Source organism: Hordeum vulgare, chromosome 7H, assembly GCF_904849725.1.
Source record: "Hordeum vulgare subsp. vulgare chromosome 7H, MorexV3_pseudomolecules_assembly, whole genome shotgun sequence".
Taxonomy (NCBI): domain Eukaryota; kingdom Viridiplantae; phylum Streptophyta; class Magnoliopsida; order Poales; family Poaceae; genus Hordeum; species Hordeum vulgare.
The window spans coordinates 427,874,492-427,889,267 of NC_058524.1; the positions used below are offsets into that span (position 1 = coordinate 427,874,492).

The 14,776-nt window shown below is 52.9% G+C and overlaps 1 protein-coding gene across 6 annotated transcripts; it reads right to left on the reverse strand.

Annotated features, from left to right (window-relative positions):
* Positions 1 to 3,654: 3,654 nt before the first annotated feature.
* LOC123407238 (putative uncharacterized protein C1orf229) lies at positions 3,655 to 13,391 on the reverse strand. Of its 6 annotated transcripts, XR_006612570.1 has the most exons (7): positions 12,873 to 13,383; positions 6,960 to 7,031; positions 6,804 to 6,869; positions 6,421 to 6,688; positions 5,982 to 6,129; positions 5,549 to 5,696; positions 3,655 to 5,390 (listed from the first exon to the last, which is right to left on the reverse strand). XR_006612570.1 is itself a non-coding variant. In XM_045100326.1 (5 exons), the coding sequence occupies exons 1-4, from the start codon at positions 13,130 to 13,132 to the stop codon at positions 4,019 to 4,021; spliced, it is 489 nt and encodes a 162-aa protein (XP_044956261.1). In that variant the 5' UTR covers positions 13,133 to 13,389; the 3' UTR covers positions 3,655 to 3,776; positions 3,976 to 4,018. The 6 variants fall into 6 exon arrangements, 1 of the variants encoding a protein (XP_044956261.1); XR_006612571.1 differs by lacking the exon at positions 6,960 to 7,031 and having other exon boundaries at positions 12,873 to 13,382; XR_006612569.1 differs by lacking the exon at positions 12,873 to 13,383 and having other exon boundaries at positions 6,960 to 7,302.
* Between the last annotated feature and the right edge of the window lie 1,385 nt (positions 13,392 to 14,776).

The following is a 14,776-nucleotide window of genomic DNA, read 5'->3' on the forward strand; positions in this document are numbered from 1 at the left end:
CTCTACCGCGACACCATTGAGAAGCTCGGCATCCTGGAGTCCGAGCTCGAGCCAACTTGGACGGTGTTCCACGGCATCGTCCTGGGTTACTCCTGCTCGCCGATCGAAATGTTCGGTTGGACGTGTTGTTCGGCGCCCCGGCGAACTTCCGTCGCGAGCCGATCTGGTTCGAGGTCGTCAACCTCACCAGCTCCTACCAGGCCATCTTGGGCCGGCAGGCCCTGGCCAAGTTCATGGTGGTCCCGCACTATGTCTATGTGAAGATGAAGCTGGCAGGCCCGCGCGGAATCATCACCATCGCGGACAACTACAAGAAGTCATGTGAGTGCGCTCTGGCCGGCTCCAAGCTGGCCGAGTCACTCGTCATCGCCTAGGAGCTGCGATAGATTGACCGGCTCGTGGCCCTCTCCCGCGAGCCAGCCGCCATGCCCGAGCCCGAGTTGAAGCAGTCGGCTGCGGAGGCTCGGTTCCAGCCGGCTGTCGGCAAGGACACCAAGAGGGTCCCTCTGGACCCAGCTGACCCCACCAGCAAGTACGTCTTGGTGGGGACCAGCCTCAGCGCCAAATAGGAAGGCGAGCTAGTCGATTTACTCCGTGAGAATCAGGACATCTTTGCATGGTCCCCAAAGGACATGTGAGGAGTCCCGAGGAAGTTCGCCGAGCACTTTTTCTCTGCCTGCATCGATCAAGTGATCCATTTGCTCTGCCTGTATCGATCAAGTGATCGACTCGACGGCCGGCTGCGAGCTCTTGTCCTTCCTGGACGCCTATTCATGCTACCACCAGACCAAGCTAAATCCAACCGATCGGCTGAAGACAACTTTCATTACACCCTTCGGGGCATTTTGCTACATTACGATGACGTTTGGGCTGAAAAATGCCGGCGCCACGTTCCAGCGCTAGATGCAACGATGCCTCTACACGCAGCTCGATCACAACGTACACGTCTACATGGGTAACGTTGTGGTCAAAACCAAAGAAATCCCCACCCTCCTGGATGATCTCAAGGAAACGTTCACGAGCCTGCGCGAGTTCGAGATCCAGCTGAACCCGGAGAAGTGCGTGTTCGGCATGCCGGCCAGACAGCTCCTCGGTTTCCTCGTTTCCGAGCGAGGGATCGAGGCCAACCCAGAGAAGATTCGGGCCATCAAGCGGACGGCCTGGCCGACCGACTTGGCAGGCGTCCAGAAGGTCAACGGTTGCCTCGCCTCCCTCAGCCGCTTCAACAATCGGCTGGGAAAGAAGGCCCTCCTGTTCTACCGCCTGCTCAAGAAGGTAGACAACTTCGTCTGGGGCGACGAAGCTGGCGAGGCCTTGGCCGGCCTCAAGCGCGCACTGACCACAGCCTCGGTGCTGGCCACATCGGCAGACAGAGAGCTTATGCTGCTCTACATCACGGCGACCAGCCACGTTGTCAGCATCGTCGTGGCCGTCAAATGCTCCGAGCCAGGCCGAGCCCAGCCGGTCCAGTGACCGGCCTACTACTTGAGCGAGGTGCTGTCTCCCTCGAAGCAGAACTACATGCACTACCAGAAGATGTGATACGGTGTGTTCTTGGCGGCCCAGAAGCTCAAGCCCTACTTCCAGGAGCACCGCTCCCCTCGGGGAGATCATGGGCAACACACACGCGACCGGACGCATCGCCAAGTGGGCCCTCCATATGGCCTATCACGACATCAGGTATGAGCCCCGCACTGCCGTCAAGTCACAAGCATTGGCGGACTTCCTCGTCGACTAAACGGAGACGGAGTACCTGCCGTCGCCGCCCGACTCCACCAATTGGCGCATGCACTTCGACGACTCGAAAATGCGCACCGGCCTCGGGGCCAGGATCGTTCTCTCATCCCCCAAGGGAGACCGACTGCAGTACGTCTTGCAGATCCACTTCGCCGTGTCCAACAATGTGGCGGAGTTTGAGCCGCTCACCCATGGCCTCCGGCTGGTCAAGGAGATCGGCGTACGACGCATCCTCTGCTTCGGCGACTCCGACGTGGTGGTGTAGCACGTCACTGGCGAGTGGGACGCCAGAGACGCAAACATGGCCAGCTACCACTTCCTGGTCCAACAACTGATTGGCGGCTTCGAAGGCTGTGAGTTCCACCACATCTTGCGAGCCGGATATGAAGTTGCCGACACGTTGGCAAAGATCGGCTCCACCAGGCAGCCCATCCTAGCCGGCGTGTCCCTGGAGCACCTGCGCAAGACCTCCATTACACCTTCTCCAGAGTCAGAGACAGACTCGGGGGCTGCACCGCCAGTCCCGAGGACTGGCGATGCCGACTCGGGGGCTGCCGACACCCCGCCGGCTGGGACCCCAGCCGGCCCGCCGACTGGAAATCCAGGCGGTCCGCCGCCTGCGCCAGACGGACCGTCGCCTGCTTCAGCAGGCCTGCCGCCCGCTCCAGCCGGCTCGTGGGCTGCCGACTAGCCCTCGAGGTCCCTCCCGCTTGACCCGGGGGTTGTGGCAGCCGGTCAGCTGCTTGCCGCCCCCGCCCAAGCAAACGCCACGGCAGCCGTACACGTCGTGGGCACGGCCCCATCCTGGGGGCAACCGTTCCTCGAGTACCACGAAAGCAACACTCTTCGTGCCAACGAGGTCGAGGCCCGACAGATCCAAAGGCGTTCCACCGCCTACACCATCATCATCAACGAGCTCGTGAAGCACAGCATGTTTGGAGTCTTCCAGCGCTGTGTCGAGCCGGACAAAGGTTGCGAGATCCTCCGCGACATCCACCAGGGTGAGTGCGGCAACCACGCTGCCTCACGTTCCCTGGTGGCAAAGGCATTCCGCCACGGGTTCTACTGGATGACTGCTCTGAAGGACGCCAAGGAGCTGGTTGACAAGTGCAATGGCTGCCAATGCTTCAAGACGCGCAGTCACCAGTCGGTTGCGGCTCTGCAAGCCATCCCCCTCACATGTCCGTTTGCTGTGTGGGGCCTGTACATGGTAGGACCATTCAAGACCGCCCGGGGTTGCGTGACACGCCTTTGGATCAAGGCTCGGCCGATCAAGGACATCGCTTTGGTGGCGGCGACCGTCACTTTCATCAAGGACATCTCCCACTACAAGAAATATGTCAACTAACGACCTTCAATATTGGTCACCGAATGGTCATTGATTTCCATTTGCGACCTTTTTACGACAAAAAAACAAACGATCAAAAGCTGAGGGTCTCTAATGAACTATAACGACCTTTCTGATGGATTGATCGTAGGATTTTACGACCAAACGAAAGCATTGAAATTATTTTGGTCACTAGCAATCTGCCCACGCCACGTCGGATCTGACATGGCAAGCTGGCGTGGCATAGAATCAGCTCGGTCCAATTCGGTGTTTTAAATGGACCGAGCCCATTAATCCAGCCAATTTAATGTTTTTTTCTCTTTAATGTTTTTTTCTCTTTATTTTGCTTAGCTGCATGGACCTGGCCAATAATCCCCAACATTTTAGCCTTTTTAATTTTGGGTTGTGGCCTTTTACTTTCTATTGATTTTTTTAGCCATTTTATTTTTGTACTGGTCCCACTAATCAGATTGGTCCCACATGTCATCCTGATCTCAAAATTGGTCCCACACATCAAAAATTTCAAAATATGTCAAACAACCATTATAACTTGAACCCCTTTGCTAGGTTACCATTTCTAGGGTATTCAATTCACATACAAAATCATTATTTTGAAGAATCCAAAGAGCAAATGAAATTCGTCCAAAACAACACTATATTAGTCTATTACAATCGTTACATTATACTACAGCCCAAATAAGCCTACTACTACCTACAATTACAATACATAATATGCTACTCTTTGCTGATATGCTTCACAGCTTCGGACTTGGATTCGCACTTCACGTGTGCAAAAAGTAAGAATGAACATGTAATTCATCCAAAACAACACTACATTAGTCTATTACAATCGTTACATTATACTACAGCCCAAATAAGTAGTACTACAGCCCAAATAAGCCTACTACTGCCTACAATTACAATACATAATATGCTACTCTTTGCTGATATGCTTCACAGCTTCGGACTTGGATTCGCACTTCACGTGTGCAAAAAGTAAGAATGAACATGTAAGAATAAGAATGTGTCGAGAACATCAAACAATGGTCAATGAGGGATCCAATAACTTAGAAGCAAGAATTGACACCAAATGAAATGTACATAAATAGTATGACTAACATTAACTAGTATGTGTTTATGGAGCGGCTAAAATTTTCTCAAACTAGCTAGGATTTTTTTGATGTACAGTATACTGACATGTGAAACAGAAGCAATCAAGATTCAGATTTAAAGAGACGGTATGTGACAGAAATGTTCATAGTTTAAGCTACAAGAGCCTGCCAAAAGGATAAAATCAAATGAATAAGAACTCCACATATATAAACAAAGAGGCTGAACAATGATTCTACAAAGTAACATTCTGCAAACATATTATGATCATATAGAAGTGGCATGAGAGGAAACAAACATATTATGGTCAGGTTCGACGCCGATTTTTTTATCGCCGCAGGCTGTAGGACAGGAGACAAAATCTGAGGTCGAGACGGAAACGACACAGTGGTCGCCACAAGAGGCGAAGAGAAAAGAGAATCAATTCCGACATACTCGCAAAAGAGAAAATAGAATCACTTCCAACATTCATACCCCAAGGATTCAGATGGAGAACTGAAACTGATTATTCCAACTTATTAGCAGCTAGTTAACATCTGACCAAATAAGCTAAGGCAGGGCACATGAAAAGACAAACAACAAATACAACTTAACACCCTGACCTTGGGGACTCTATTGTACTCTAGCTTATTTCTCAGTAACAACTGTCTTTTTTTACTACCCTTTCAAGAAAAAACCGTCTACTTGTTTAAATTCTACAAGCTTATATGATCAGCTCGGAACAAAACGTAAAAAGCTGCAGCTTATATATGATGACATGCACAAATCACCATTTGTACAACAATCGAAGGAATTTCTTAGCATTACAATAATCAGTCTGTAGCTGACAGATCACACACCACAACACACAAATGAAGACCAAGGGCAAATCCGCAGCATGAGCAGGCAGGTCGCTCATGCAACACAGGCGGAAGGCCCTCTCTTTTTTATTTCTCCATTGCTCAGAGATAGCACTACCATGCATCATCTACCAAATAGGTGATGCATACTTCCTCTAGCAACGATTTTCAAACCAAACCAATCCAAATCAAATCAAACTGAACAAGAAGATGCACCGCCACACTAACGCGAGGCAGATTCTGATTTCACAGGGGCCAATCAAGCAGCATCAAGTAAGGCAGCAACACACACACAAACATGCACTTTAGAGAAAGCTTCACCTGAGCACGTAGAACCAATAGCCTGTAGCGATCGACCCATGGAAGGAATTGCTGACCTACAGTACAACATAACAAATTGTTGATGAGAAGATTGATTCCCTACACATACACAGTATCAGAACTAGATTAATACAGATATGGAATGGCAAAACTAAGTTGGCCACCCACTTAGCAAGTTATTGATGAAATGACAGAAGTGCAATATATATCTTACCTGAGCACTGTGCCTCTTGGCAGGTCGGCCTTCTTGTAGTACCACGAGTGGCTCAGCTCGTAGAGCGAAGGATCGTGCTTTATCTCCGCCAGATAGTAGTTCCGCCGGTCCCAATAGTAGCCCTGCCAGTTCAACTACTCCAAGTTGCCTTAAAGAAAAAAAAGTATCAGTCTCGAACTCTTCCGTAGTGTAGCACAGCACAGTACCACCAGCTCAACTCAAGGCGGCAGATAATTTCACATGTTTGCTTTGTTTAGCAATTCTGTAAGTTAAAAGGCAAAAACGAGAGTTCCTGAAGGTACAACCTATTCCTTGCAAAAAAAAAGGTACAACATACTTATCATGTAATTTGTTTCCCAAATAATGGTTATGAATCATAGTGTTATGGTCTTTTTAGGATAGAGAAGCCAAGAAAGAAGGTTTCAGGAAGTACCTTGAGTCCAACGGTGTGCTCGATACTCTCACGAAAGGTTTGGCAAAGTATATCTCCATAAATTGTGGTCACGCGCTGGCTACTTATGTCTACTTTCTATGATGTCCAGCCCTTGTTTCTTTGTATGAGGAGAACGACAAGCCATCATCTGCAGTCGAGTGAGTTGATTTAAATTTTGGCATCAAAATAATGTGTTTGTGTTGATATTCATGCTAGGACTAACTACTAAGCATGCTCATATATCTCAGGTTTGTTCAGCAGAAATTGGGTGGTCCATCGATTTCTGATTATGAAAAGCTCAAAGTCGAGAAGTTGGATTTGCAACTGAAGTATAATGAGCTTTTAGAGACTCACAAGGAAACAAGTAGACAGGTAAACACGCTATCATGACAAAACTGTCTACTTGCTGACGAAGACACAGGCAGAAGCAATTCCGCACCTGGAATTTGCAGACATAGTAGTCGTCCCCGTAGGCGCGGCGGAAGTAGTGGAGGGGCTTTGCCGAGGGGTGGCGGGGCATGAAGGCGACGCTGAGGTTGACGAGCGCGCGCACCCGATCCGGCCGCAGCAGGCAGAGGTTCCACGACATGATGGCGCCCCAGTCGTGCCCCACCACGAACACCTTCACCGCTGGCGCGTCAGTCAGTCAGCCACCGCAGTCCCTCTCCACCTGCAGAGGTCGCGACCAGGTCTATGCCCCTCTCCACCTGCACACACACACACACACACACACACACAACAGAGCAGTCAGACACACATCGGTCAGGTGGTGGCACTGAATCAAATTGAATTCAGTTTGATTGTTTCACTATAAGCGTCAACCTGTGTTTTATCTGTGTCTGGGAGCTTGTCATGGCAAGAGGAACATATGGTATGACCCTGAGTGCACTGACGAAACAGAAACAACAAATCAGTGGGACGCATATGATATGATCAAATGAATCGGTAAGTTGATATGCTAATAATTAGAAAATGCACCGGTATGTGTTCATCCGATGTCATGTTGTTCTGATTCTTGAGAGATGACAACACAGACTTGCAATTTTGCAACTACAAATTTCCAATCCAAAAACTTTAAATCTGCTAACCACCCTTCCGGATTCAATTATGCTAATGAGAATCAGTGCATATGCTAATGATATTGAATTGATATTGTGAATGTTGATATTTTTTCCAATAATAAAGATGTGGCTACCAACATTTATAATAAAGCCACTAGAGGATGTCTTTGACTTGAGACAACACTGTTGGAAGACGTCCACGCCCGCAACCTGACCGGGTCTAGCGGGAGGAGATGCGCCCGCGCACGTCGCCCCGCAGGCGCGCGCTAGTGCCGTTACGCACTCCTGCCACCTCCGGCGCTAGTGCCGTTGTAGCACTCCGTGTATATATATGTGTGTAACTGCTGATGATGAATATACAGTGAATATCACCTTTCATCTTGGTAATCAGAGCCACACCTTTTTTTTCGGCCATGGCCTCTGATGCGCCCTCCGGCGATCTCCCAGGCGACTCACCTCCCGCCACAAACCCGGTGCTCTCCTCGCCTGAGCCCGTCTCCCCCATCGCCGCGGTCCCCCCAGCCATGGCCTCCTCCGCCATGACCCTGCCGGCTACTCCCCTTCTTACCGATGCCACGGCCTCCTCCTCCGCCGCCACCGTCCCCTCCATCCACTCTCTCCACAACATCGGCAATCTCATCCCCTTTAAGTTGGACGTCCAGTCCGGCAGTTACTCCAAGTGGCGCGAGCTCTAGCGCTGCGTCCTTACCATGTACGCCGTGCAGCACCATGTTGCCAGCTACTCCGCTCCCGACCAGCAGACCCCCGCCTGGCGCCACACCGATCTCACCCTCCTGCTGCTCCTCTACACCACCATCACCGATGCCCTCTACGAGGTCATCCGCGGGGACGCCAACACCGCCTTCCTCGCCTGGAACAAGCTCCAGGAATTCTTCCTCGCTCACCAGCCGGCGCAGGCGGTCCACCTCTCCGCCGAGTTCCGCTCTCTCTCTCAGGGCAACCTCCGCATGGCCGAGTACTGCGCCCGCCTCAAGGCGTTGGCCGATGCTCTGGCCAACGTTGATGAGCCCGTCAAGGATCGGACCCTGACACTGCAGCTGCTCCGGGGCCTCTCCCGCCGCTATCAGGTGATCGCCACGGTTCTGCCCATGCAGACCCCCTTCCCCTCCTTCAACGAGGCCCACTCGCGTCTCCTCCTCGAGGAGATCCAGCAGGACGCACGCGACCGCTCTGACGGCTCCACCGCCCTCTCCATCGGCATCGGCGGCGGCCCGTCCACCGGCACCGGCTCCTCCTCGAGTGCTCCCCACTCCTCCAGTCACCGCGGCAAACAACCGACCGATCCCGCCCCTCGCGGCGGCGGCACCAACCGCGGACGCGGCCAGGCGCGCGTTCGCGGACGCGGCAACGGGCGTGGCGGCGGCCACACCGGCGGACGCGGCCAGCCGCATCTGGCTCCCGGAGGGCACACCCCCTGGATGGGGTACTTTGCACCGTGGGCGCACCTTTACCTCCCCAGGGCCGTGCGCCCAGGGTACCTCCCAACGCCGCCGGGGTGCTCGGGCCCCGTCCTGGCAACCCCGCCCACGCCTACCCCGTCATCTACCCCGGCGCCCCCACGCCCGCCAACGCTCCGCCACCTTCTTCGTGGGACCAAGCCGGCCTCATCGCCGCCATGCAAAACATGACGATGCAGCAGCCTCACCAGCCCGACGAGTGGTATCTCGACTCCGGCGCCTCGTCCCATGTCACCGGCAACCCAGGTAACCTCGACTCGTTCTGTTCTCCCCCTAAGCACTCCTCTCGCAGCATCATTGTTGGGGACGGGTCTCATCTTCCCGTTGTTGCCACCGGCTCTGCCAAACTCACCTCTCGCCTGTTTTACCTCCGCAACATCCTCTACTCTCCTCACGTTGTCACCAATCTTATTTCTCTCCGTCGGTTTTGTATTGACAATTCTGTCACCATTGAGTTTTACCCCTTTGGCTTTGTTGTGAAGGATCTAGCAACTCGGACCCCGCTCATGAGCTCCAGTAGCTACGGCCAGCTGTACTCGTTCTCCGGCGGCAACACCACCAACACTGTCGCGTTCTCCGTGGGCGTCGGCACCCTCTGGCATCGGCGGCTCGGCCACCCCAGCGCCGCCTCTCTTTCGCGTTTAGCAAAAGATTTCTTACCAACTTGTAATAAACAACTTCACCCGCGTGGTGCTTGTGATGCTTGTCAATTAGGCCGTCAGGCCCGTTTACCCTTTCCCGAATCTACGTCCTTTACTACATCTCCGTTTCAACTCATACATTGTGATCTCTGGACTTCTCCCACTGCGAGTTTCTCTGGTTATAAATATTACTTGCTTGTCCTGGATGATTTCACGCATTTTTCATGGAGTTTTCCCCTCCGCAACAAGTCTGACGCTGCTGCCACCCTCGAACGTTTCTACACATACGCTCTCACCCAGTTCCACGTCGCCCTCCGGTGTGTGCAATGTGACAACGACGGTGAGTTCCTTAACGTTCGCCTCCGCACCTTCCTCTATGACCGAGGTGTCACCCTCCTTCTCTCCTGCCCCCACACCTCTCCTCGGAACGGGAAAGCAGAACGCGATATTCGTTCCACCAACGACATCCTCCGCACCCTTCTACTCCAAGCACACATGCCACCCCCCTTCTGGGTTGAATCCCTTCACAGCGCCACTTACTCAATATCCGACCGCCCCGTGCCATCTATGCTCAAATACCCTACTATCTTCTCTACGGCACCTCCCCCAACTACTCCTCCCTACGCGCCTTTGGGTGCTTGTGCTACCCAAATCTCTACGCCACCATGCCGCACAAACTCGCCCCCCGCTCGGTCCGCTGCGTCCTTCTCGGCATGCCCCTCGAACACAAGGGATATCGGTGCCTCGACCTTCAAACCCGACGGGTTATCACCTCTCGCCACGTTGTCTTTGACGAAGATCAGTTTCCCTATGCTGCCTCACCCATCGGCCACACCACTGCACGTGAACTCACCCCCCCCCGGCCACAGACAATCCTCAATGCTTCCACCTCGGCCCACCTGCACCACCACCTGCGCATCTGACACCCGCATCCCTCCCGGATCGCGCGCCTCCCTCTCGTGCGGCTTCTGCACTCCCCGGGCCCAGCTCGTCCGCTCCAGCCCCTGCGTCTGCCGCCCGGGGATCCGCGCATGTCGCCTCGCCAGGACCCAGTACCTCGCCTCCGGGATCCGCGCCTGTCGCGCCGCCAGGACCTCGTTCCCCGTCCCCGGGTACCGCGCCAGCTACCAACACACCACCCTCCCCCCTGCATGCACGCGCCTCCCAGTCGCCCGTCCGCACGCCGCCCCCGCATGCAACCGTCCTCCCACCCCGCGCAGTGCCTATCGCTCCACCGAAAAACCTTCATCGCATGCGCACCCGCGCCAAATCCGGCTTCCTCCAGCCCAAGAAACTCATGACCGTTTCGACAGCCACCACCGCCGTCTCTCCCATCCCTGCCAGCTACATACATGCCCTCAAAGACCCCAACTGGTACAATGCTATGCTTGAGGAGTTTAACGCTTTGGTGGCAAACAAAACGTGGTCTTTGGTTTCTTGTCCTGCAGGTGTCAACTTGGTGACCGGCAAATGGATTTTTCGCCACAAGCTTCACCCTGACGGCTCGCTGGCCCGGTACAAAGCTCGCTGGGTGCTACGCGGCTTCACTCAACAGCCTGGCATCGACTACGGGGAGACTTTCAGCCCCGTCGTCAAGCCGGCGACCATCCGCATCATCCTCAGCCTCGCCGTCAGCAACAAGTGGGCTATCAACCAGCTCGACGTCAAGAACGCCTTCCTCCACGGCACTCTCGACGAGGTCGTCTACAGTCAGCAGCCGGCCGGCTTCCTCGACGCCGCTCACCCCTCCGTCGTGTGCCAGCTTCACAAGTCCCTGTATGGGCTCAAGCAGGCTCCGAGGGCGTGGTTCCAGCGCTTCACCACGTTTCTCCTCTCGCTCGGCTTCGTGGCATCCAAGTGTGACTCCTCCCTGTTCATCCTTCGCCGCGGTGCTGCCATGGCCTACCTTCTCCTGTATGTAGATGATATCATCCTAACCGCTAGCTCCTCCACGCTGCTCACCTCTATCACCACCTCTCTCACATCGGAGTTCTCCATGACGAACCTTGGTGCCCTCCACCACTTCCTCGGCATCAATGTGCAACGCAGCTCCCACGGCTTGTTCCTCTCGCAGCAGCAATACGCGCTAGAGATCCTCGACCGCGCCTCCATGCTCAACTGCAAACCTATCTCCACTCCCGTTGACACCAAAGCCAAACTGTATGCCACCGCCGGCGCCCCCGCCACTGATCCCTCTCTATTCCGCAGCCTCGCCGGTGCCTTGCAGTACCTCACGCTCGCGCGCCCTGACATTGCCTACGCCGTCCAGCAAGTCTGCCTCGTCATGCACTCGCCACGCGCCCCGCATGTCGCCCTGCTTAAGCGCATCTTGCGCTACCTGCGCGGCACCACTCACCTCGGGCTTCATCTCCGCCCCTCCGCCTCGTCCCAGCTGATCGCCTACACTGACACTCGGCGGTCGACCTCTGGTTTCTACATGTACATCGGTGACAACCTTGTGTCTAGGTCCTCGAAGCGGCAAACAACCGTGTCCCGGTCCAGCGCGGAGGCTGAATACCGCGCGGTGGCCAATGCGGTCGCCGAATCGTGCTGGCTTCGGTAGCTCCTCCAGGAGATCAGGCGGCCACCGGAGCGCGCCACCGTCGTCTACTGCGACAATGTCTCGGCCACCTACCTCTCCTCCAACCCGGTGCTCCATCAGCGCACCAAACATGTGGAGATCGACCTCCACTTTGTTCGCGACCGCGTCGCCTTTGGAGATGTCCGCATTCTCCATGTCCCCACTACGTCGCAGTTCGCCGACATCTTCACCAAGGGGTTGCCCATGAGCGTCTTCATCGAGTTCCGGTCCAGCCTCAACGTCGTCGCCGACCCCGTTTCGACTGCGGGGGGCTGTTGGAAGACGTCCACGCCCGCAACCTGACCGGGTCTAGCGGGAGGAGCTGCGCCCGCGCACATCGCCCCGCATGCGCACGTCGCGCCTGCATGCGCTAGTGCCGTTACGCACTCCTGCCACCTCCGACGCTAGTGCCGTTGTAGCACTCCGTGTATATATATGTGTGTAACAGCTGATGATGAATATACAGTGAATATCACCTTTCATCTAAAACTTATATGCAGAGTAAAAAGACGGAGTGAGTAGAATCCAGGCCAACACCGTGGATATAATAAAGCTGTGGCTAGCTAAAAATAGGAAAACTAGCACTGTAATCAACAGTGTGTTATTATTACAATAATGATGAAAGGTGGCTACAGAGTAATTGTGCCTTCCAGACACCTGGAAGTGAGTCTTGTCTACACTCAAACTTAAACACCACTTATGATACCTGCTGCAAGGCATTTGGATTTGTTAATTAGGGAGATCGATAATGTTAACCTTCCAGTACTACTTCTAGAGAATGTTCTAGTAAATTATGAACCAGCATCCAAGTCTAGTTACATTCAGGCATCCTCACACGGCAAATGCTAGCTGCAGCCAACAGACCTAAACTAAAGTACAGTTACCAAACCAATCCAAGCTTACCAAAACGGTCATGCTCCTAACTTACAAGAACCACAACTACGCCGAATCGAGCACATGAGCAGATCACCGACACCGCCAAGCTGACTGGTGTCTGAAGCGGCCACTCTCAGAGTCTCAGTTGCAGCAAGCAGCAGAGCAACAATGCGCGAGCCCCCGAATTCCCCTCTCACTAGCCCAGACCCCACCACCACCACACGGATCACAATGAATGCCGAGGAAAAACCTACCAAATCCTGGTCGCCGGAGCCAGAGCCGCCGCCGCCGGAGGTGGAGACGGGCCTAGCGGAGGCGGAGTCGTCCTCGGACGCGGGAGGCTCCCGCTGCCTCCTCTGCGGGCGGCTGCTGCTGCTCTGGCCCGTGACAGCGGAGGACGCCTCGCCCGCGCGGCCGCCGCCTGCTTGGTCGCGCCATGGCCGATCTGACCGCTGCTCGACGACGACGGCCAGAGGAAGGACGGATCTGGGCGCAGCTCGACGACGACGGGCATAGGAAGGACGGATTTGGGCGCGACCTGGCCGACGGCTCACCTGCTGGGTCGGGGTGGAGGTCCTCTTCTCGCGGGAGGGGAGGGTAGGGGAGGGGGAGGGGGATGGCGGCGGTGATGTGGGAGGGGAAGAGGCTGGTGTGGGTCCTGAGTCGATGTTGTGCGGCGCAGGGGGAGGGGAGAGAGGAAGGAGAAGAGAGCGAGGGGAGAAAGAAAGGAGGCGCCGGGGGGGATGGAAAATACGCAGGAGGAGTGAGGAGAGCTGGGGTTTCGGCTAAGTTGGGCTTCGGGTGATGACTGCCGTTGCATCCGCGAGCATTCGACGGTGTTCATCCGCGTGAAACACCCACGGACCCATCAAAATGCAGTACACGCGTACGATGTCATGACCATCTAAATTCGCCGTAGTTAACTAAAAAATTGGTCATGGATAACTAAAAATTCATTTTCCTTGTATGTAAAAATCATTTTTCATTTTTAAGTGTCCAAAATGAGTTTTTTTTGTGAAGGACCTACCATATATTTGTTTCAGAATTGAATCAAATCATTTTTCTAAAATACTATGCCATATTTAATGTACAATTAACAAAATGGTTGGGTGTTAAAATCTTTTTATCCACCTCTTGTGAAAAAGAAAATTTTTTGCAGATTCAGCTCGAAGCAGATTAAATTTGAACTGCAGCTCCTTCATAGTTTGCCTTTTGTTTTTTTCAAAAATTATTTATAGGTAGATAGTATCTATTTAATCAGAGAAACACCAAATCTTTTACAAGATTCAACCACTAGGTAGGAACGGTCATACCCGTTGTTTTGACCGTATTTTGAAATGACCATGAAAAATTCAAAAAACAAATCAAAAAATGGAAAACCTTTGCATTGTGTCATTATATGTGACAAAGTTATCAGGAAAAATAATAAACTTGTAATACGGCAATTATTTTTAAAAAAGTGTTCTTACAAATTATTGATGCTCCTTCTTGATTTCTACTTTCGCAGTGTCAAACATCGCGAATCGCTCAAGGATCATTGCATCTATCCTTGATATGTTATAGTTCATCACGAAGCTCTCACAGCTTGGTGGCAGTGACTTTGGAGAACCATCACTATCTTATATGAAAGATCAACTCCCACTTGATTCAAGCGTTTGTCGTACTCAGATAATCTGAGCACACGCTCAACGATTGAGCTTTTCTCCTTTACTTCGTGGACAAAGAATCTTGTCGGAGGTCTCATACCTCTTAACAAGGGCACAAGCATGAAATCACTATTTCATCTCTTTAGAACATCTCTTATGTTCCGTGACGTTTCAAAACGTCTTCGGCGCCTTGCTTCTAAGCCATTAAGTATTTTGTACTGAACTATCGTGTAGTCATCAGAAACGCGTACGTCGGATGTTCACAACATTTACAGACGACGCTCGAGGTGCAGCACACCGAGTGGTGCATTAAGGACATAAGCCTTCTGCGCAGCAACGAGGACAATCCTCGGTTTTACAGACTCAGTCTGCAAAGTTTGTTACTATCAACTTTCAACTAAATTTTCTCTAGGAACATATAAAAACAGTAGAGCTATAGCGCAAGCTACATCGTAATTCGCAAAGACCATTAGACTATGTTCATGACAATTAGTTCAATTAATCATATTACT

What these genes read in the sequence shown, in the direction of transcription:
- LOC123407238 (XM_045100326.1), bottom strand. Translation starts at nt 13,132, where the DNA reads ATGCCCGTCGTCGTCGAGCTGCGCCCAGATCCGTCCTTCCTCTGGCCG. An exon ending in CCAAGAGGCACAGTGCTCAG is followed by an intron (nt 5,391 to 5,548) that starts GTAAGATATATA and finishes GTTGTACTGTAG; the next exon opens with GTCAGCAATTCCTTCCATGG. An exon ending in TATTGGTTCTACGTGCTCAG is followed by an intron (nt 4,044 to 5,334) that starts GTGAAGCTTTCT and finishes GCACACGTGAAG; the next exon opens with TGCGAATCCAAGTCCGAAGC.